Raw genomic sequence first — 22,722 nt, 5'->3', positions numbered from 1 at the left:
TCTTCTCATGGGCGCGGACCTATGTGACACGTACAGGGAGGGAGAAATACCACGTTCAAGTTTGTCAGCATTTTCCTTGCCAGTGGCCCAACGCCCCCCATCCCCGCCAGGCCCAACATGCCCCCCATCCCCGCCATGCCCCCCGTCTGGCCCAACATGCCCCCCATCCCCGCCAGGCCCCCCGCCAGGCCCCCCGCCAGGCCCAACATGCCCCCCATCCCCGCCAGGCCCCCCGCCAGGCCCCCCGCCAGGCCCAACATGCCCCCCATCCCCGCCATGCCCCCCGCCAGGCCCAACATGCCCCCCATCCCCGCCATGCCCCCCGCCAGGCCCAACATGCCCCCCATCCCCGCCAGGCCCCCCGCCAGGCCCCCCGCCAGGCCCAACATGCCCCCCATCCCCGCCAAGCCCCCCGCCAGGCCCCCCGCCAGGCCCAACATGCCCCCCATCCCCGCCATGCCCCCCGCCAGGCCCAACATGCCCCCCATCCCCGCCATGCCCCCCGCCAGGCCCAACATGCCCCCCATCCCCGCCATGCCCCCCGCCAGGCCCAACATGCCCCCCATTCCCGCCATGCCCCCCGCCAGGCCCAACATGCCCCCCATCCCCGCCAGGCCCCCCGCCAGGCCCCCCGCCAGGCCCAACATGCCCCCCATCCCCGCCAGGCCCCCCGCCAGGCCCCCCGCCAGGCCCAACATGCCCCACATCCCCGCCAGGCCCCCCGCCAGGCCCCCCGCCAGACCCAACATGCCCCCCATCCCCGCCATGCCCACCGCCAGGCCCAACATGCCCCCCATCCCCGCCATGCCCCCCGCCAGGCCCAACATGCCCCCCATCCCCGCCATGCCCCCCGCCAGGCCCAACATGCCCCCCATCCCCGCCAGGCCCCCCGCCATGCCCCCCGCCAGGCCCAACATGCCCCCCATCCCCGCCAGGCCCCCCGCCAGGCCCCCCGCCAGGCCCAACATGCCCCCCATCCCCGCCATGCCCCCCGCCAGGCCCAACATGCCCCCCATCCCCGCCAGGCCCCCCGCCAGGCCCCCCGCCAGGCCCAACATGCCCCCCATCCCCGCCATGCCCCCCGCCAGGCCCAACATGCCCCCCATCCCCGCCAGGCCCCCCGCCAGGCCCCCCGCCAGGCCCAACATGCCCCCCATCCCCGCCAGGCCCCCCGCCAGGCCCCCAAGCCAGCCAGTGTCCCCAAATCCATATTGAATTAAACTCACTTGTTGGTCTGGAGGACCGTAGAGTAGCGTATACTGTGGGAGGACCCCATCCACGAGTTTCTCCAACTCCTCTCCAGTGAAGGCAGGGGCCCTTTCCCCAGGTGCAGCAGCCATTGTCCCTTCCAGACCGAGGTCACAGCAACACTTGCAGTATAGGTCCTCTCCTGTGAAAGTTCAAGTCGCAAGTGGATAAGTAGATAGAAAATGGCGGTCACGTCCGCGGCGGTGCGTACCGCGGCGGTGCGTCCCGCCACCGCCGGCGCCCTTCGCCATTGGCTCCTGAAACCCATAGGCTTCAATGTTAACCAATGCGGCTTTGCGCCGCGGTCTTCGGCCGCCACCCGCCGTGGTGTGCCACGCCAGCGCATTGACCTCACATCCCATTGTCACACTTCACAGGTCAGGCAGCCGCCATTTCCAGGGCCCACATGGCTCAATTTCAACTGCGTCACACAGGCCTAGGCCTTGCATAGCCACTCAGACACGCCATTCACTGCATAGAGAATCGTATACTGTGCTAGCTGTGAGTACGTACCTGTGGGTTGCTTGACTGTGTGCTCCATGTTGTCCTTCCTAGGCACCGTCCGCTGGGTTGGTCGAGGAGACGGATGAATCCTCCCGTGTACCGACCGCTGGTGGACCTGTCGACAATGGAAGAACGCCACATTATCCTGACCTACCGTCTTAACCGTGCCACTATCCATGAACTGTGTGCCCAGCTGGAGCCCGACCTGATGTCCCCCATCCGCCAACCCACAGGGATTCCCCCTCTGGTGCAGGTCATGTCAGTACTCCATTTCTTGGCAAGTGGGTCATTTCAGACAACCGTGGGAATTGCTTCTGGGATGTCTCAGCCCATGTTTTCGAAGGTGTTATCCAGAGTGTTGTCTGCCCTGATGAAATCCGTGAGGAGCTACATCATTTTCCCTGAGGTGGGCGAATTGGCTACAGTGAAGGGTGATTTCTACGCCCTTGGACATATTCCCAACGTAATTGGTGCCATTGATGGGACCCATGTGGCTTTGGTTCCCCCAAGAGACAGGGAGCAGGTGTACAGGAACAGAAAAAATTACCATTCAATGAACATCCAGGTGGTGTGTTTGGCTGACCAGTACATCTCGCATGTAAATGCCAAATTCCCAGGGTCAGTGCATGACGCCTACATCCTCAGGAATAGCAGCATCCCTTACGTGATGGAACAGCTACAGAGACACCGTGTATGGCTAGTGGGGGACTCTGGGTACCCCAACCTGTCGTGGCTACTGACCCCAGTAAGGAATCCCCGGACCAGGGCAGAGGAACGGTACAATGAGGCCCATGGGCGTACTAGGAGGGTGATCGAATGCACCTTTGGCCTCCTAAAGGCCAGGTTTAGGTGCCTGCATATGACAGGTGGATCCCTAATGTACTCACCTAAGAAGGTGTGTCACATCATCGTGGCCTGCTGCATGCTTCACAACCTGGCTTTGCGCCGCCAGGTGCCTTTCCTGCAGGAGGATGGTCGAGACGGTGGTGTTGTGGCAGCGGTGGAACCTGAGGAGAGTGACGAGGAGGAAGACGACGGGGCTGAAACAGACAACAGGGACAGAATCATTGAACAGTACTTCCAATAGGACACAGGTAACATTTCAAAGATAATTTAGTAAATGTTAACTACTCTCCAGCATCTCTGCTGCCTGTCTATTTGCCCCAGTGTATGATGACTGAGTTTTGGCTTTTCCCTCCCTATTTCAGATCTGGGGTCCCCACTACGAGTCCTGTGCTTCGTTTCCCCATGGACTATAGCTTTGTGGCAGCTGTTTGTTGACTTCACCATGTACAAGGACATATTTGCACTGTCATGTCAATTACAATCTATTGAAATCACAGCCAGACTCCAGATATTTTGGTGCAAAATAGGTGTTTATTGAAGTGCTCAAAATGGGATGGGTGGTTTCAAGTGGGTGGGGGCTTTGGTGAAGGAATGTCCATGGCAGAGTCCAGAGTAACAGTCACACAGGTGCATTGTCCAGAGGCCTGTGGAGAGATGGAGCATGGGCAGTTCAAGGATGGACAGGGTGACAATGTGGGACAGTGGGATGACATCAGGTGGTATCCATTGCTGGCGGGGGTCTTGACATCCTACTCTGTCTTCTTGCGAGATCTCAGGGCCTTCTTGCGGGGTGGTTCTTCTCCTGCAGGAGGTGGGGGTCTGGTTGGCTGCTGCTGTGCGGGGGCCTCCTGTCCACTAGCGCCGGCGGAGGTGGTTGGCTGTTCTTGGTCCAGGCTAGTGGCAGGGGCCCTTGGGTGTTGTTCAGTGTCCGCCCTGGTTTTTACGAGGTCCTGCAGCAGCCCTACCATGGTAACCAGGGTGGTGTTGATGGCTCTGATGTCCTCCCTGTACCCCCAATAGTGTTCCTCCTGCAGTGCCTGGATCTCCTGGAACCGGGCCAGTACCGTCGCCATCGTCTCCTGGGAGCGGTTGTATGCTCCCATGATGGTGGTGAGGACCTCGTGGAGAGTGGGTTCCCTGGGCCTCTCCTCCCCCCCCTGTCGCACAGCTGCCCTCCTAGTTCCCCTGTTTCCCTGGGCCTCTGCCCCCTGGCCGGTGTGCCCACTACCACTGCCCCCAGGTCCCTGTTGTTGTTGGGGTGGTGGGTTATCCTGGGTGCCCTGTAGTGGTAGACACACCGCAGATTGACGTGCCCTGGAGACAGAGGCATGGGCCCGCTGGGTGGGAGCTGTGCTGGTGTTCCCAGAGGGGTTAGGGTCTGTAGTGGCCTGGGCCTGTGTGAGGGGAACCGACTGTCCAGAGGTCCCCGATGGTCCGGGCTGGTCATCGGTGTCCAGGTCGACAGAGCTGCTGTCATCGCTGACGGCCTCTTGGGTGGGGGGTGTGGATAATTCTGGCCCCTCCGCCGCGGTGTGTTGACGGTCGGGTCCTGCAGGGGTATAGAGGTATGGTTATAGTTTCAATGTGTGGCATATGGGTGTATCTGTGGGTTCTCGTGTCCCCAAGTGCTGGCATTCGTGTGTGGGGGCTTTGGTGAGGGTGGCTTTTGGGGGGGATGTGTATATGCATTGGGCATGCTTTGGTGATGGGTGTCCATGCTTAGTGGACGCATGCAGGCCTAGGTTTTGGGATGTGTGGGTTGTGATGGTGAGACATTGGCGGGGAATAGGTGTGCTGGGGGTGGGGGTGAGGATGGTGGTGGGGGTGAGGATGGTGGTGGGGGTGAGGATGGTGGTGGGGGTGAGGGTGGGGGTGAGGATGGGGGTGGGGGTGAGGGTGGGGTTCGAGGATGGGGGTGAGGGTTGGGGTCTGATTTGGCATGCAGGTGGGGGGGAAGCAGTATTGAAGCTTCAACTTACCAGTATCCATTCCTCCGCCGACTCCTGCGAGGCCGTCAGGATGCAGGATGTTCAAGACTTCCTCCTCCCATGATGTGAATTGTGGGGGTTGAGGTGGGGGTCCTCCGCCAGTCTTCTGCACGGCGATGTTGTGCCTGGATACCATGGAACGCACCTTCCCCCGTAGGTCGTTCCATCGCTTCCTGATGTCTTCCCGATTTCTGGGGTGCTGTCCCACTGCGTTCACCCTGTCGACAATCCTCTGCCATAGCTCCGTCCTCCGGGCAATGCTAGTGTATTGTATCTGTGTGCCGAACAGCTGGGGCTCTACCCGAACGATTTCCTCCACCATGACCCTGAGTTCTTCGTCTGTGAAGCGGGGTTGTCTTTGGGGTGCCATGGGGTGGTGTGTATGATGTGTGGGGTGGAGTATGTGTATTTAAGTGAGTTGAGTGTGGTGGTGTGTCTTGTTTTGTGTGTGGATAGTGTGTGGGTGATGGTGTTGAGTGGCTGTGGCTGTTATTTTTTGGATGCTGGTGTCTCGCTCTTGCCTTCTTTACGAATTTTTTAGCGTAGGGGTTTGTGGGTGATGTGGGTGGGTGTTTTATATTGTATTGTGTGTGTGGGAGTGGTGTGTGTATGTGTATCAGGTGTGTGGGATTCAAATCGTCCAATGTGGCTGGGTTTTGTTCGTTTGTGTGTATTCTGACCGCAGCGGTGTGTCCCGCCAATGGAATACCGCGTTTGAATGACCGCCGCGTGGATTCGTGGGTCGTAATGGCATGGGCGTATTTCTGTTGGCGTGACGGTGGAGGTTTTGTCACCTCCACCTTTCCGCCGACCGCTGGTCTGGCGGTCTGTTGTGGCGGTCGGATTTTCGGAGGTTTGCCTTCTGCGGGTCAGAATGGCCGTGGCGGGTTTCCGCGACCGCGGCGGGATTATGGAGGATTTCTGACCGGCGGTAGGCGCCTTTTACCGCCGAGGTCAGAATGACCACCTATGTTCCTGAATGCGGTGTGGGATATTTTGAAGCCCAGGGACAATGGGTGGAAAATCCAGAACTCGCTGGTATGATACAGCAAGAGCTGTGTCGATCTGGTAGGTGATGCGTTGGTTTTTCAGCTATGAGGCAGGCACTGCATCGGTTTTTGCAGGCACTGATTTTGTTTACTGTTAGACTTTTCATCCTTGGCGTGGTCTCCCTTGACTTTTTGCCTCTGTTCCCCAGGTTATTGATGTGTGCTGGACTCTGATTTTGCGTTTTTTATTACTCTGGGCACTTTACCACTGCTAACCAGTGCTAAAGTGCAAGTGCTCCTGTTTAAAATGTGTATGTAATTGGTTCTCCATGATTGGCATATTTGTTTTACTGTTAAGTCCCTAGTAAAGTGCACTAGAGGTGCCCAGGGCCTGTAGATCAAATGTTATCAGTGGGCCTGCAGCACTGGTTGTGCCACCCACACAAGTAACCCTGTAATCATGTCTCAGACCTGCCACTGCAGTGTCTGTGTGTGTATTTTTACACTGTAAATTCGACTTGGCAAGTGTACCCACTTGCCAGGCCTAAACCCTCCCTTTTCTTACATGTAAGGCACCCCTAAGGTAGGCCTCGGTAGCCCCAAGGGCAGGGTGCAGTGTATGGATGAGGTAGGACATATAGTCATGTGGTTTATATGTCCTGACAGTGAAATACTGCCAATTTCGTTTTTCACAGTTGCAAGGCCTGTCCCTCTCATAGGATAATATGGGGGCTACCTTTAAATATGATTAAATTGTAGATTCCCCTAGAGAGTAGATGGACATGTGGAGTTTGGGGTCCCTGAACTCACAATTTAAAAATACATCTTTTAGTAAAGTTGGTTTTGAGATTGTGTGTTTGAAAATGCCACTTTTAGAAAGTGAGCATTTTCTTGCTTAAACCATTCTGTGACTCTGCCTTGTTTGTGGATTCCCTGTCTGGGTCAGTTTGGCAGTTGGGTTGTTTTTCACCTCACACTAGACAGTGACACAAAGGGAGCTGGGGTGTAACCTGCATTTCCTAATTAGCCATCTCTGCTAGGAGGGAGGGGTGGAGTGACAGTGCAGACTCCAATCCCCTGGTGTGTGTCTGAGGCCTTGCCTGGGCAAGGCAGGATTTCCCAAGTAGGTGTGAGTCCCCTTTGAAGAAAGGTGACTTCAAAGACTAAAATGGGTATAAGAAGGGCGCCCAAATTTAGAGACTTTAGAAATACTTCTGGAACCAAGAGGAACCTCTGCCTGGAGAAGAGCTGAATAGCTGAGGACGAAGTGCTGCTCTGCCTGTGACTGTGCTTTGTGGAGCTTTCCTGCAGTGCTGCTTCTGCCAGAGTAAGAGGGCAAAGACTGGACTTTGTGTGCCTTCCATCTTGTGAAGAAATCTCCAAGGGCTTGATTTAGAGCTTGCCTCATGTTGTTTGAAGTCTCAGGGACAGCAAAGACTTCTCTCTGCCAGCACCTGGAGTCTCTGGAGAGACTCCTGCTCTGACAAGTGGTGCCCTATCCAGTCCTTGGGCCCTTGAAAGGAAAGCTGGTGGAAATCCAAAGAAATCTACTTCGGACGACTTCAGACCGACACCACTGCTGAATCCGGTGATGCCACCTGCACCCGACGCAGTGACCTTCGCTGGAACGCGACTCTCTTTGCAGGCCCAAAGCCGCGGCAGTCCCGCTGAAGTCCGCGACTCCGTGGAAGTCGCCACACCACGTCGTGACCGACGCCGCTCGAAGTGCACGGATTCAATGTTTCGCACAGACGTCGCGATCCCCGACTTCGTGCATCGGCTTGTTTTCACTCTTCACCAAAGGTACTGTACTTGGGGGTCTACACGACTCCGTGTCCGGCGCCGCTGGTGTCGGCTTGTTGGGAACGACTCCGTCACGACGCCGTGTTAACACCTCATCGAAGCATTTTTTGTTTCTAAGCGCTATTTTTGAGTTTAATCTTCATAAAAAATTCATAACTTGACTTGTGTATGTTGGATTTTTGTCGTTTTGGTCTTGTTTTGTTTGGATAAATATTTCCTATTTTTCTAAACTGGTGTTGTGTCATTTTGTAGTGTTTTCATTAAGTTACTGTGTGTGTTGGTACAAATACTTTACACCTAGCACTCTGAAGTTAAGCCTACTGCTCTGCCAAGCTACCAAGGGGGTAAGCAGGGGTTAGCTGGGGTGATTCTCTTTTACCCTGACTAGAGTGAGGGTCCTTGCTTGAACAGGGGGTAACATGACTGTCAACCAAAGACCCCATTTCTAACATTTACCAACACACTGGATTTTCTCTCTCTGATGAAGACTTTGATATCCCTGAGACTTCAAAACAAGAGACAAGCTCAGTCCAAGCCATTGGAGAGCAGTTGTGGAGAAAGGCAAAGTCCATCCAGCAGAGTCGTCAGCCAACAGGCAGCAGGGCAACAAGAAGGAGAGCAGTCCTTCCAGCAAAGTAGTCCAGATGAGTACTTAGGGCAGCATGGCAGTTCCTCTAACAGAGTCCAGTTTTAGGTCCAGAAATGGGGCTAGAGACCCAGTATATATATGCAAATGTGCTTTTGAAGTGTGGGAAACTTCAAAGAGTGATTGTGAAGTGCACAAGTTTCCCTTTCAACCCTGCCTGGAGATATGTGTGGGTGATCAGTCCTTTGTGTGAGGTCAGGCCACTAGCCTCTGAAGTATAAGTGCCCAGGAAGACCCATCAGTTTGCAGGTTAATGCAAATGCAGCTGAGTGTCCTGTCATTATGGTTGTCTGGGTTGAATGCACAAGGGGAACTGTCGACCAGCATAGACCAGACATGGATTGGAGACAGGCTGTAAGGCACAGAGAGCAGTAAGTGCAGAGAAATGTCTACTTTCTAAAAGTGGCATTTCTAAAATAGTAATGTTTAATTCAGCTTCACCAGTAAGCAGGATTTCTCACTACCATTCCAACCATACCAGGCATGACAATGCCACTCCTTTCAGATCGGAAATTACCACTTAAAAAAATGTAAAGGAATTTTTTATGCTAGCCTATGAGAGGAGCAGGCTTCACACTAGTGAAAAACGACTTTGGAAGTTTCTTAGTACCAGGACATGTACAACTTACAAGTATATGTCCTGGCTTTTTACTTGCATGGCACCCTGTCCTGTGGGTTACATAGGGTCTACCTTAGGGGTCACCTATATGTAATAAAAGGAGAATTTAGGGCATGGCAAGTAGTTTAAATGCCAAGTCAAAGTGGCAATGAAACTACACACACAGACCTTGCAATGGCGGACCTGAGACATGGTTAAGGAGCTACTTATGTGGTTGGCACAATCAGTGCTGTAAGCCCACTAGTAGCATTTAATTTACAGGCTCTGGACAAATCTGGTGCATTTTTCTACGGGGTTTAGGTAAATTAAATATGCCAATTGGGTATGATCCAATGTTACCACGTTTAGGGGAGAGACAACAAGCACTTTAGCAGTGGTCAGCAGTCGTAAAGTGTGCAGAGTCCTAAAACCAGCAAAAACAAGATCAGAAAAATGTAGGGAGATAGGCAAAAAGTTGAAAGAAGGGTACCCTAGGGCTCTAAGGTCTAACAGTAATAAACTTACATAAAAGTGTATATTACTCAAAAGTGTAAGTTGTCTTTGTGAATCAAGCCCATTGTGCTTAATTAAACATTTTAGAGAAAGTTCATTTTTATATTGTATTCCTTATGTTGCTTTGAAGCTTTTATCTATTGATAATTAACCATTCCTACATAAGTAAAATCCATGTAACTTATTTCACTTTTTTCACATTTTCAAACTGTTTGTTAGTTCTAAATGTTACACAACAGCACACGTTATTGTAAAACCCTTAAACAGGGTCATTGACCCCTTCAGAACCCTATTTTACTACCTGTGAATTCTATATTATTCCAGAAAATTATTTTGTTGGTAAATGCCTAACAATTCAAATTTTGAAATACTATCTATAATATATTTCAAAGTCATTTTCTCAGCAACTGCCATTCTGTAATACATCTAAAATTAACTTTGGCTATTTAATTTTTTTTTAAATATCCAAAGAACAGCTTACATGAGTATACAAGAACACAGCTTTTAAAATATTTTAAAGATACGTCCTAATTAAATGCACTGGAGTACAATGTTTCTATATATTTTAAATAATGCCACCATAATGGAAATCTCATAATAATTTTTAGACTATTTTCAAATTTTTTTTAAAAGCCACCATGAACTCCCATGATCTTTTAGGCAATGGGTCCTGCTTTTTCTTTAAAAAGAAACACTTTATCAAACGTTGAACTCTTTCAAAAATAAGAAACACTATTTAAGAACCTGACTGCAACCTAAATTCGTTGTAATTTTCTTGACAGAACATATATTAACTTTTTCCATTAAATGTTGCCTTATTAAGAGAGACAAATATGTGCCTGTAACCTAATTGAGGATACAAAGGTTCTACTTGAAATTGAGGACCATCCTTCTAAATCCATGCTAATATGCACACTCTCCAAATTGCGAACAAACAAACGTGATGGAATGAATACTTGAATCAATCACAGCTACTCATGATCACTTGGGTCAAATTCCAGACTTTGAAAAACAAAAGTTATGTACAAAACAGTCTTTGGCCCTCATTACAATCCTGGTGGTTGCTGATAAAGTGGTGGTAATACCGCCAACAGGCCAGCGGTAAAAAAAATTGAATTGTGCCCACGGCGGTAACCGCCAACACAGACAGCCACTTTAACACTCTGACCACCACAGTGGTAGCAACAAGCACTGCGGCAGTAACCGACATCAGCCATGCGGAAGACAATGTACCGCCCACTCTATTATGAGAGGCCAATCAGCCAGCTTTTCCGAGGCAGTACCAATGCCATCAAAAGCACAACAGTACACAGAAGGGAAACAACACCCCTCTCAACACTCAATGAAGAACCATGACGCCATGGAGCCCGAGCTGCACATTTTTCCACTGCTGGTCTACCTCTTCTTATACCAGGAACACGAACGGCAGCAAAGACTACAACGGTGAGTACCACACAAAGCACACAAGGGAGGGGGGAGGAAAAAGAGAGAGAGACACAAACACACACAACATGCAACACCCCCAGCCCCACCCCTAACACCATACACACAAACAGACAACATTACATATCCACCCGTAACCCTCAGGAATAACACAAGGACACAAGGAATTGATTAAATTGAGTGTAATGGTACAATTTGAGATAAATACGTCCTTAAAGCAATAAACAGTATGTACAATTTATACAAATAAAGGGAAAATTCCCACTCCAAAATGTCCGTGGCCCACGGGGCCATTACACATAGGCCAAAGCCACACTTGACTCCTGTCTCAATACAGAGAGAACTCTGCAGGGGCATCAGGTCAAAAACATACAGGCACCTCAGGTGGACGGGGACTGAGCGGGCACCTCAGCAGGAAGATGGTACAACGCCACTGCTCCTGGAGGGGGCTACATGCCCTATGCGATGCCCTGGTGAGTGCAAAGCCACAGTCTCTCAAGTGGGTGGTTTGCTCACTGCTTGGTCCTGGGGAGTGCAAAGCCACAGTCTCTCTAGTGGGTGGGTTGCCCACTGCTTGGTCCTGGGGAGTGCAAAGCCACAGTCTCTCTAGTGGGTGGGTTGCCCACTGCTTGGTCCTGGGAAGTGCAAAGCCACAGTCTCTCTAGTGGGTGGGTTGCCCACTGCTTGGCCCTGGGGAGTGCAAAGCCACAGTCTCTCTAGTGGGTGGTGTGCCCACTGCTTGGTACTGGGGAGTGCAAAGCCACAGTCTCTCTAGTGGATGGCTTCTCCACTGGTTTTGGAGGGGGCATTGTGCCCTGTGATGCTGATCCTGGATGGTGCAAGGTCACAGTCTCTCACCTGGGTGTCACACATACAGGTGTTGCAGGGGCCAGGACGCACTGCAGCCCATGTAGTCACGACTACACACTGCTCGCCAGCGGTGATGGCTGCTCAGTGGATGGCAGTTGCGGTGCAGGTGGCGGTGCTGTCAGTGGTGGGGGGAGTCTCCAGCCCTTCCCCTGCAGCCTCGAATGGCTGCCCACTGGGGCTGCTGCTGCTGCCAGTGGTGCTGGTACAGTTGGCAGTGCAGGTGGCGGTGCTGGCGGCGGTGCAGATGGCGATGCTGGCCGCGGTGCAATTGGCGGTGCTGTCAGTGTTGGGGGGAGGCTCCATCCCTTCCACTGCAGCCTCAGACGGCTGAAGTGCCATGGCTGGTGTTGTTTGCCCCTTCCTGCCCTTGGCAGATGTTGGTGCCTCATTGCTTCTGCCAGCTGCTGTTCCCTTCCTGCCCTTGCTGGCTGGTGGCATCTCCTTTCCCTTGCTGGCTGGTGGTGCCTCCTTCCCCTTTCCGGCTGGTGTCCCCTTCTTGCTCTTGCTAGGTGGCAGCCCCTTCTTACCCTTGGCAGGTGGTGCAGGCACACTGGCTGTGCTGACGGGTGCCTCCTTGGAGCCTCTCACACCTGCAGTAGCTGGAGAAACTAAAGTGGCCGTGGACTGTGTGGCTGAGGTGCTGGGCTGGGTTCTGGCCACCCTGGCCTGAAGTGAAGGACAGGGGAGGGGCAAGGAATAGGTCAAGGGTGGCGAGGAAAAACTTCTTAGGGACACTGGGGTGGGAAGAGGGGGAAGGTTTGGGAGTGGAGGAAGAGAGGGAGTGGTTGTAGGAGGCGTCTGCTGTGTTTGGGTGCAGGTGCATGGGCTGGGTGCTATTGTGAGGTGGATGGCTGTTGGGTGTCTGAGTGCTTGCGTTTGTTTACTTTGGGAGGAGGGGTCACAGACACAGTGGGAGGGGACACAGGGGACGTGTGCATGGATGTGGGGGTGGAGACTGGCAGTGGGGGGCTTGTTGTGATAGGTGTGCTGGTGATGAAGGGAGTGGATGAGGTAATAATGCATGCAGGTGTGAGTGGAGACGCTACTGGGAGGGAGGTGGATGAGGAGGAGGAGTGGGACGCAGTGGAGGCAGTGTATGTTGGTGTGTCTGCATCTGGATGGTGCTTGTGTGAGTGCCTGTGGGATAAAGTGTGGTGCTTGTGTTTGCCTGAGCCACTTTTGTGTGTTGATTTGGGTGCATGCAGGTCCGAAGGTGTGCTTGGGATAGGACTGGGGTTGAGGGGATTGGGACTGGGTAGAGGGAGTTGGAGGGGAGAGACTGGAGACAGGGACAATGGCTGCCATCAGTGAGTTGGCCAAAGCCTGGAATGCTCTCTGTTGGGCCGCCACGCCAGAGTGAATGCCCTCCAGGTATGCATTTGTTTGTTGCAAATGCCCAGCTAGACCCTGGATGACATTCAGTTTGGTTGACTGCCCAACAAAGAGGGATCTCGGGAGGTCAATAGCCTCCTCACTGAGGGCAGCAGGGCTGACTGGGGCAGGGCCTGCGGTGTCTAGGGGCGAAGGAGATGCCCACCCTCCTGGGTGAGCGGGCACGGGAAACTCGCTGAGGGGCTGTCTGCGGGGCAGTGCTGGTACAGGGGTGGTGGCTGTACCTGTAGTTGGGGTGGGCACAGAGGTGTCCGCCACCCTCAGGGAGCTTCCATCGGAGGAGGAGTCGCTGTCAGTACTGTCCCCTCCTGTCTCTGTCATGGTGCTCCCCTCGCCCTCCATCTCACTGGTGCCCTCACAGTCGGTGGATTCGGACTTTAGGCCCATGTGGGATGCAGCTTTCTACGTCGCCGGTGCCTCTGCTCCTCCGCCTGATAATGCTGATGCATAAAAGGACAGGGTGACAAAACAAATGGGGGGGAGAGAGACAGACGATACACTTGGTCAATGCGAGCAACAACACTACCATTGGCATACACAACTCACAGGGAACAGCCCTATGCACTGGGCCATACACTACCAGGTACAATGCTAGTCACCAGGCCATGGGGTACAATACCTAACGCCATTAGCTGCACACCTGAAACTCACAGGACCCTGCCGAGTAGTAGATGCCCACTAACATTATTGGGGTTGGAGTGCATCTGAGCTTGCCCATCTTGGAACCTACCCTGCCATGTTCGCCCTGGCCTAGGGGCACACACAGCCCTCATCCCCCACCCAGGTAGACCTTAATGTGCATAAAGTCATGATTCTAAATCTGTTCTCACCCCCTTGTGGCTGCTGTGATGCCTTCAAGTGCCCATCCACCTCCAGATAGACCACCACCAGAATGCAGACCTTCAAGGTGTCAGGGTACAACGGGCACCCCTTCCTCGTATGGAGGCCAGCCCCAGCCGGGCCTTTGCCATCTTCCTTGTCCAGCGGCGCAGGTCCTCCCACTGTTTGCGGCAGTGGGTGCTCCGCCTGTCAAAGACCCCCAGGTTCTGCACCTCCTAGGCGATGGCACGCCAAATACCCTTTTTCTGATGGGCGCTGACCTGCAGAAAAAGATACAGCAGAAAAGGTATTATTCATACCGTCCGGGCTGTTATACTCATGGCCCACCATATCCTTCCCATCCCCTTACGCACATACATTGACCACCATACATGCAGCACTCTGCGCAGGACCCCTCCGCCCCCCACTACAGGAGGCTTACACACACAACACTCCATACATTCATGCCCGACGCATCGTGCTCACAGTGTATTCACCTGTAGTAAGTAAAGGGTACTGGGGTAGGACCCCATCCACCAGTCTCTCCAACTCCTCAGAAGTGAAGGCTGGGGCCCTTTCCCCAGACACTCGAGCCACCGTCGCTTCCAGACAGACGTCACAGCAGCACTTGCAGTGTAGGTCCTCTCCTGTTGAAGGTCAGGTAGCAAGTGAGTTAACAGATAGAAAATGGCAGTCATGTCCACGGCGGTGCGTACTGTCACCGCCGGCGTACATCTCCACTGGCTCCTGGAATTTGTAGGCCCCAATGATAACCAATGTGGTGTTGCACGGCGGTCGTCAACCGCCTCCCGCAACAGCGCACAACACCAGCGGAATTACCTCCTTTCAACTTGTCACTCCTCACAGGTCAGGCGTCCGCCATTTCAGGGGGGCACAGGCCATGGCACCTAACAGGTCCTGTCAGTGCTCCATTTCTTGGCAAGTGGTCCCTTCCAAGCGGCAGTGGCCATGGCATCGGGGATGTCACAGCCTATGTTCTCAAACGTGCTGACCAGAGTGTTGTCTGCCCTGAAGAAACACATGTGCAGCTACATCGTATTCCCCAGGTGGAGGATTTGGCCACAGTGAAGGCTGACTTCTATGCAATGGGACATATCCACAACATCATTGGTGCTATTGATGATACACATATTGCCTTTGTCCCCCCCCCAGAGAAATGAACAGGTGTTCGGAAATCAAAAGAGCTTTCACTCTCTGAACGTGCAGATGGTGTGTTTGGCGGACAAGTACATCTCCCATGTCAATGCAAAGTATACTGGCTCTGTGCATGATGCATTTATCTTGAGGATAAGCACCATCCCATATGTGATGTCTCAACTCCAGAGGCACAGGGTGTGGCTAATAGGTGAGCCCATGGTCCCCACACAGTTGATGTAGGTTTATAGGTGTGGGGTTGGCCCTCAGGATGAGTGTCTGGCTAAAACAGGTATCCCTCGATATTTGCAGGCGACTCTAGTTACCCCAACCTTTCATGGCTACTGACTCCAGTGACGAATGCCAGGAAGGGCAGAGGAACATTACAGTGAGGCAAATGGGCGAACAAGGAGGATCATTGAGCGTACCCTTGGCCTCCTCAAGGCCAGACTCTGGTACCTCCATCTTCAGGTGGATCCCTGTACTACTCACCCAAGAAGGTGTGCCAGATCATCCTTGCAAGTTGCATGTTGTACAACCTGGCCTTGCTACACCAGGTGCCTTTTCTGCAGGAGGACGAGGCCGGAGATGGTCATGTGGTAGCGGTGGAGCCTGTGGATAGCGACGAACAGGAGGCAGAGGATGTGGACAACAGAACTACTATAATTCAACAGTACTTCCAGTGACACACAGGTAAGACACTGTAACTTAAGCTTTCATTGCAGTTTTGTGTTGGGCATTGTACATGGCAGCCTGATTTTCCGATTTCTATGGCCACTTACTGTACCCTTTGGCATCTCTATTTTCAGTTATCTGTGCCCCACTCTGGCTCCTGGTGTGTTTACTGCTGCCCACGACAGGTCATACCTATGTATATGTAACTGTACATTTGAATTGCAATGTTTACAGCTTGTTAAACTAATACATATTTCAAACAATTGAGAGACTCAACACTTGTGTTAGTTCCAATGGTGTTTATTTCTGTGATAATAAGTGCAGGGGGTATTGAAATGGGCTGCGTTGATGGTGGAGTAATGTCCAGGGTAATGTTCCAGTCTATTTGTATCACAGGTGCATTGTCCAAAGGCTCATAGGAAGTGGAGCAATGGCAGTTCAAGGTGGACAGGGTGACAGAGTGGGACACAAGGGAGACAATCAGGAGAGTCTTATTTCCTGGCGGGGGTCTTGGCAATGTTCTCTAGCTTCTGCCTGGATCGCAGGGACCTTTTGCATGGTGGTTCTCCTTCTGCAGGGGGTGGGGTGCTGGTGGCCTGTTGTTCAAGTGACGGGGCCTCCTGTCCACTAGCGTCAGGCTGTTCATCGTTGTGGCTAGTGTCAGGGGCCCATTGGTGTTCCACTGCCTCCCGCAAGGTGTTGGCCATGTCAGCCAGCACCCCTGCAGTGGTGACCAGGGTGGTGTGGATGTTTCTCAGGTCCTCTCTGATCCCCAGATACTGTCCCTCCTGCAGCCGCTGGGTCTCCTGCAGCTTGGCCAGTATCTGGCCAATGGTCTCCTGCGAATGGTTGTATGCTCCCAGGATGTTGGTGAGTGCTTTGTGGAGAGTCGGTTCCCTGGGCCTGTCCTCCCCCTGTCATACAGCAGTCCTCCCAGCTTCCCTGTTGTCCTGTGCCTCTGTCCCCTGAACCGTGTTCCCACTGCCACTGACCCCAGGTCCCTGATCATCCTGTGTTTGTGTGGTTGCCTGGGGTCCCTGTAGTGGTGAACACACCGCTGATTGACGTGTCCTGGGGACAGGGGGATGGGCCCGCTGGGTGGGTGCTGTGGTGGTGTTTCCTGAGGGGGAGGTTCTGTGGTGGTTTGGGAATGTGGCTGGGTCACCAACTGTCTGGAGGTCCCTGATGGGCCAGGTTTGTCATCCTGATCCAGGCGTGCAGAGCTGCTGTTGTCACTGTGGGCCTCTTCTGTTGGGGGACTGGATGTTGCTGGCACCTCCTCTCCGGTGACGTTGTGTGGGGGTCTTGTGGGGATGTAAATGCAGTGTTATCATTTCTGCGTGTGACAGCTTGTGCATGGGTATGTTTCCCTCTATGGTTGCTGTTACCAAGGCAGTTTTGGGTTGTGTGAGTTGTGATTTAGTTGGCTATGTGATTGTCCCTACTGTGCATGTTGTGGTGATGGGTGTCCATGCAGGTCTGTGATGGGGGTCCTTGCATTGGTGTAGCATGCAGGGCTTGGTATTGGGATGGGTAGGTTGTGATAGTGGGATATGTGTGAGGTGGTGGAGTGATGGGGTGAGGGTAGGGGTAGGAGTTTGTAATGGCATGCAGGTGGGGGGGATAAAGTAGTAAAGATTTTACTTACCTGAGTCCAGTCCTCCTTCTACTCCTGCCAGGCCCTCAGGATGCATGATCGCCAAGATTTGCTTCTCCTAAGTTGTTAGTTGTGGGGGAGGAGATGGGGGTCCACCGCCAGTCCTCTGTACAGCTATCTGGTATCTTGCTACCACGGAATGCTCCTTCCCCCATAGGTCGTTCCACCTCTTCCTGATGTCATCCCTTGTTCTGGGGTGCTGTCCCACGGCGTTGACCCTGTCCACGACTCCCCACCATAGCTCCATCTTCTTAGCGATGGACGTCTGCTGCACCTGTGATCCAAATAGATGTGGCTCTACCCGGATGATTTCCTCCCCAATGACACTTAGCTCCTCCTCTGAGAACCTGGGGTGTCTTTGTGGTGCCATGGGTGGCGGGGGTGTGGGGTGATGTGTTGGGGTTTGTGCTGTGAGGTGCCTGGATGGTGTACAAGTGATGGTGTTTTGTGGCTCTGATTCAGTGGGTGCTCCTGGCTTGTCTCTCTCTCAGTTGTCAATTTTGTTTTCGTAAAGGGTTGTGGGTAGTGTGTGTGTGTTTTTTATATTGGTGTGGGTGTGTTGGTTTGGTGTGTGTATGTGTGTAGTGTGAATGGTTCAACGTAGTGTTGTTTTGTTAGTGTGTGTGTATTTTGAGCGTGGTGGTCTGTACCGCCAATGGTTTACTGCGGTTGATTTCGTGGGTCATGATGCTGTGAGCGTATTTCTGTTGGCGTAACGGTGTGGGTTTTGGTACCGCCATTTTATCACTGACCTTTGGGCTGGCGGAGTTGTGTGTGTGTCTGTATAGTGGTGGATTTCTCTGTGTGGGTCATAATACTCGTAGCGGTATACCGCCGTGGTCGCGGTATGCTGGCTGCAGTCAGCAAGGCGGTAAGGGGCACTTACTGCCAATGTCATAATGAGGGTCTTTGTCTTTTTCCCATTGAAACAGGCCAGCCATATCTGCCTGTAAAACAATCTCATTGTAAAACAAGAACACAAGCAACCCAGGACCAGAATTGACCTACTTAGACCTCATCAGCATGGTATAGCTTGACTCCTAAAGCATAGAAAAATGAGAACTCACATTTAAGGATACCCATCACACTTACAACATCTACTACAACAAAGAAGTGAGGAAAGAAATGCATGTATTTCTTTAAGGCACTGCCAACTGCTCAGTAAATAGAGACCAGCCATGTGCAAATCAGTGACAGAAGTCCAGTGCTTGTCACACCTCAGGCCTCAAGATATAACTCACTGATGAGACTCACATGTGTTGAAACAGGACTGTAGTTTATTTGTTTTCCTATCCGTAGGGGACCTAGTGTGATATTCCAGACAGAGCTGTTCCTACTTAGGCAGGCTCAAAGTTAATGTGCATATGGCTCGTCTATGTCCAGAGTGACTCAGTGGCAAAGACATTGGATTGGAATGTGGCTCGGGAATCACAAATTAAAGAATTCTCTCTCACTTTGTTCCTAGTTACATTATGAATCTGCCAATTAATAGTTAGATTCCGAGATTAATATTGGATGCAACATAGCTCAAGGAAACCTCCATATATTTTCTTTCAAGACATTTGTTTTATTTTTCTAAAATTTAGAAGTTGCAATTCAAGAATCTAAGCATTGAAGAAGATTTGCCTTTTTTTATTCTTGCATGACATCCTTACTTTCTAGTTTAGTTACTTGCTAGTTCGTTTTGGCATCTCATTTGAACCTGGTTCTCAGTAACCTCAGACAGTTTGCATTTGTATGTGTACAGTTTACTTTGTTCCTTTTGCACGCAGCTTGGATTCAAAACAAAGTGGCATAATTCCTAAGCATGGTCTGTGGCTCACCCAAAAGTGTCCTGGTATTTACATTATTTACAAATTCTAGTGTCCTATTCTGAAACTGCAGCTGGAAATCTACCTCATTGTCAACTCCACAAAGGAATGTAAATATGGAGCAATTCCTGAACCTATTAAGCCTACTTCTTTGTAGTCATACATATGTGTTCCCATTAGCAAGACAGAAGACTACAACTGCCCGAGAAGAGAACATGCAGTGTAGTACACAGAGTAAAGAGGGAGGCAAAGTCTCTTTCATAATTAGCACGTTTCAAAGAAAAATAAGGAAGATATATTTTAAAGAATATTTTGGGGTGAGAAAGGAAGTGGAATGGAAGCTCCCTCTCACACAATTTGTGAAACTCGGACTGCAATGGGACTAGTATTTCTGTAACTGTAAGTTAACTGAGGAATTTTGCTTTGGTGGTCGAGCTAGATAGCACCCGTTTTCTACTGCATGGCTAGGGTAAAATGATATTTGCAGTTACTATGTTTTGTATTTGGTGTAGAATAGTTTTAAAGGCACCACTTGTAAAATATATGGTAGGGTGTAGTTTTTATAACAACTATTGTCCTTCATAAGAAATCAATCAAAGCACTGACAGATCAGTGTACAGTAGACTTAATTGCTATGACTGCCTTGCAGGTTTATATAAATACAGTCTGAACAGCAGACATCTTTTAGGAACTTGAAATCATTAGTAAGTGAATAAACCTTAACAGTCATTACATACCATTGTCAAAGTACCTGACTGTAGAATTTCTGGACACACTGGGATCAAAATTTGCCATCAAAGGAGCAATATACTGCGTGGCTGTTAACATTCGATGTACAACTTCTCCAGTGTATATAAATCCTGCAGTAAGAAAAAACAATAATGAGGCAGCAGAGAAAACTACAAGTCTCACAAATTGATTGTGCTAGGCAGTGCAACAATTTAGTGGAGGATAAACACAACACACATACACTATATTTTTTCCATTTTATCAACTTTATTATTGTACTGATAAGTGGGAAAATATGTGCCAGGAGTTCTGAGCCTGAGGTTAGTGGGATTCAATAGTGTCAACTGAGTTATTTGCCTTCTGGTTTCCTAGGTCTTCCATTTTGTGGGTTCTAAGGCCCGTATTTATACTTTTTTTAGCGCCGCATTTGCGCCGCTTTTTGACGCAAAACAGCGCAAACTTACAAAATACAATTGGCCCGTATTTATACTTTTTTTGCGCCGCATTTGCGTCGTTTTTTGACGCAAAAATGGCGCAAACTTGCAAAATACCATTGTATTTTGTAGGTTTGCACCGTTTTGCGTCAAAAAGCGGCGCATATGCGGCGCTAAAAAAAGTATAAATACGGGCCAATTGTATTTTGCAAGTTTGCGCCGTTTTTGCGTCAAAGAATGACGCAAATGCGGCGCTAAAAAAGTATAAATATGGGCTTTAGTAAATATACAACTAAAGACAGTGCATAACATTACAAAAAATTACAAAATGATAGGTAGATAAACCAATTGGAACTGTTCCAAAGGGCTCACATTTTTTTAGCAAGCCTACAGTGTTTTGCATTGAAACGAACATGTTACATGGTAAACCTTCTGGCTTTACCACAAGTATTGTAAAATCAATCATTCACTGGTAAAACGCTCACCCCTTGACATTTTAAAAATGTAAATGGATTGAAACATTAGCTTTTATTAACCAATGACCAATTCAAGGTTATGCGGGAATCATTGGTCTTTAACTAAGCTAAAACCTCACCAAAGAGCTTTGATACCATTTTAAAACAATGATTATTTCAGTGAAAAAGTGTATATTTTCTGTTATACACAATGATACACAACAGCCTCTCAAAACCCAAACAACAAAGTATTCAACAACACTACCAACAAAGCACACAATCTCAGTTCTGCAAGTATCTGAATACAAATCTAAATATGCCCTGGGGTCAATAACTGTTTTTTTTCCTGGGAACCTTAGATTGAGGGCATTTCTCACTGTGTACTTCTAGGATTTGCTGCGGCCCCTGGAAGCTTTGAAATTACATAGAGCACTTTGTGATGGTCGTGCCACTTGTGTGTCACTGACATGAGATATGCAATTTTAAAATAAGCCCAGCTGAGTTATGAGGCACTCCTTCTCTCAAGGCATTTTTCAATTGATGCAGTCAGTAGATCCTTCATTTTCCAAGTAAGAACCTTCTGTGTCAAAAAAATATTGATGGCCTGCTGAGACGTACCCCTTCTTGGAGCACTTGCATACACTCCGGGAAGAAAGTTACAATGGTATATAGGTAACATGGTCCCACTACCACCCACCTACCTGGCACTCTTCAGTCAGGCATGAGGCCATGCATCTTCTTCTACAGTATGGAGAACAGACAGTGAGAAGAGTAACCAAGCTATGGGTCTTGGGACCCCCCTCCTAACAACAAAGCCACTTAAGTCAAGTCTGGATGTTCTTCAGCATTGAAAGAAAACTCTGATGATATACCACCTCTAATAAGGGAACAGTTTCTTGGAGTACTCCTTAGTTGTGCTCCTGATCTGCTCAGAGGAATAAACATAAACAGGAGCACCAGGAAGATTTAAATTATGCTGAGTTTTTTAAATCAGAATGTGCCTGAGATGCTCAGATAATCTATGGTGATTGTCTCTGGACAAGCTAAAAAGGGACTTTGGCCTGCTTTTGTGCTCTGGCCCTCAGGTACAAGCCTGTGGGGCCTTCTGTCTACACCAATTACAGTATCTTCCTTTTGAGCCTTAATGATGGCTTCTGGCAAACTCTAGTGCTACCAACACTTCCTTCTCAGCCTTCTGCCTGTCTCTAGCTTTGGTGCTTACCAAATTGTGTCCACTAGGTATCAGCAACCTCTCCCTTCTGAACTCCCCAGGCACTTTGATCTTCTGCAACCAGAGTGCTTGTGTGTGCAGCAAGAGCTTGCAGTAATCCCTCCTGGGCCACCTTCACAAAGCACCCATTCACAGGCATCTAAGAGTATCTCTTCTTTCAAGGTTCCATGCACGTCCACCTCCTACAGGCCTTAAGAAAGAGCCAGGGAGATAGTACTCCTAGCACTGGAGACAGAATAAGCAAACATTCAGGAATACAAATTCCAGATGGGGTCTTCTATATTCCTAATAGGTTCACCATCTAGTCTGGGCCATTCTCCTCTTCTGCTCCCCTCATTTACAACTGTGCTTCCCTTCTTTAGATTTACAGATGGAGTGGGTAGTTTTAGAACTTGGGAGTCACCTTCCCAATTTAGTATCGCCACATCATTTTCAATCCCAAACTGGTACTTCTACCAATCAGCCGCTGGCTGTCCAACAACAATCACTGCATTGTCTAAAATACAGCACATCTCGTACATGAACATGCCACACATGACACAAAGGCTCTCTGAACCCTCCCAATCTCGTGCTGTGAATTGATTGGCTGCCAACACTTCAACTAGGAAGTTTTGGTAGCCATCTTGGGACTTGGCTTCAGCTGAGTCCCAGAAAAACAGAGAATAAATGAGAAAAGGGGCCTTAGCTCTGGTGCTGGGGTGCCAGAGGGACCATCCCAGGGCAAAAATTATTTAAAAAATATATATATTTGTCACAAATTTGCAATGGGGTCACTGTGGCAATTTTTTTTTTTTTTAAAGTGTGGTCACCCACGCTTGATTTAAAAAAGCCCCCGAGTGGGCCAGGTCCAGGGGGCATGTTAAAAATAAAGGAGGGGGACACAGGGGCCCACCACCTGAGCTTATTTATGCGGCAG

General features: G+C 50.4%; 1 protein-coding gene across 1 annotated transcript in view; it reads right to left on the bottom strand.

Annotated features, from left to right (window-relative positions):
* Positions 1 to 22,722, bottom strand: part of PLXDC2 (plexin domain containing 2) — a 1,436,917-nt gene that overhangs the window by 386,343 nt on the left and 1,027,852 nt on the right. The window contains exon 5 of the mRNA XM_069211779.1: positions 19,695 to 19,817. Within this exon, the coding sequence (XP_069067880.1) occupies positions 19,695 to 19,817 (123 nt within the window). The remainder of the gene's footprint in view (positions 1 to 19,694; positions 19,818 to 22,722) is intronic.

Source organism: Pleurodeles waltl, chromosome 10 (genome assembly GCF_031143425.1).
Source record: "Pleurodeles waltl isolate 20211129_DDA chromosome 10, aPleWal1.hap1.20221129, whole genome shotgun sequence".
NCBI lineage: Eukaryota > Metazoa > Chordata > Amphibia > Caudata > Salamandridae > Pleurodeles > Pleurodeles waltl.
The sequence above is the reverse complement of the archived record's forward strand: the minus strand, read 5'-3'. Positions and strand labels throughout refer to the sequence as shown.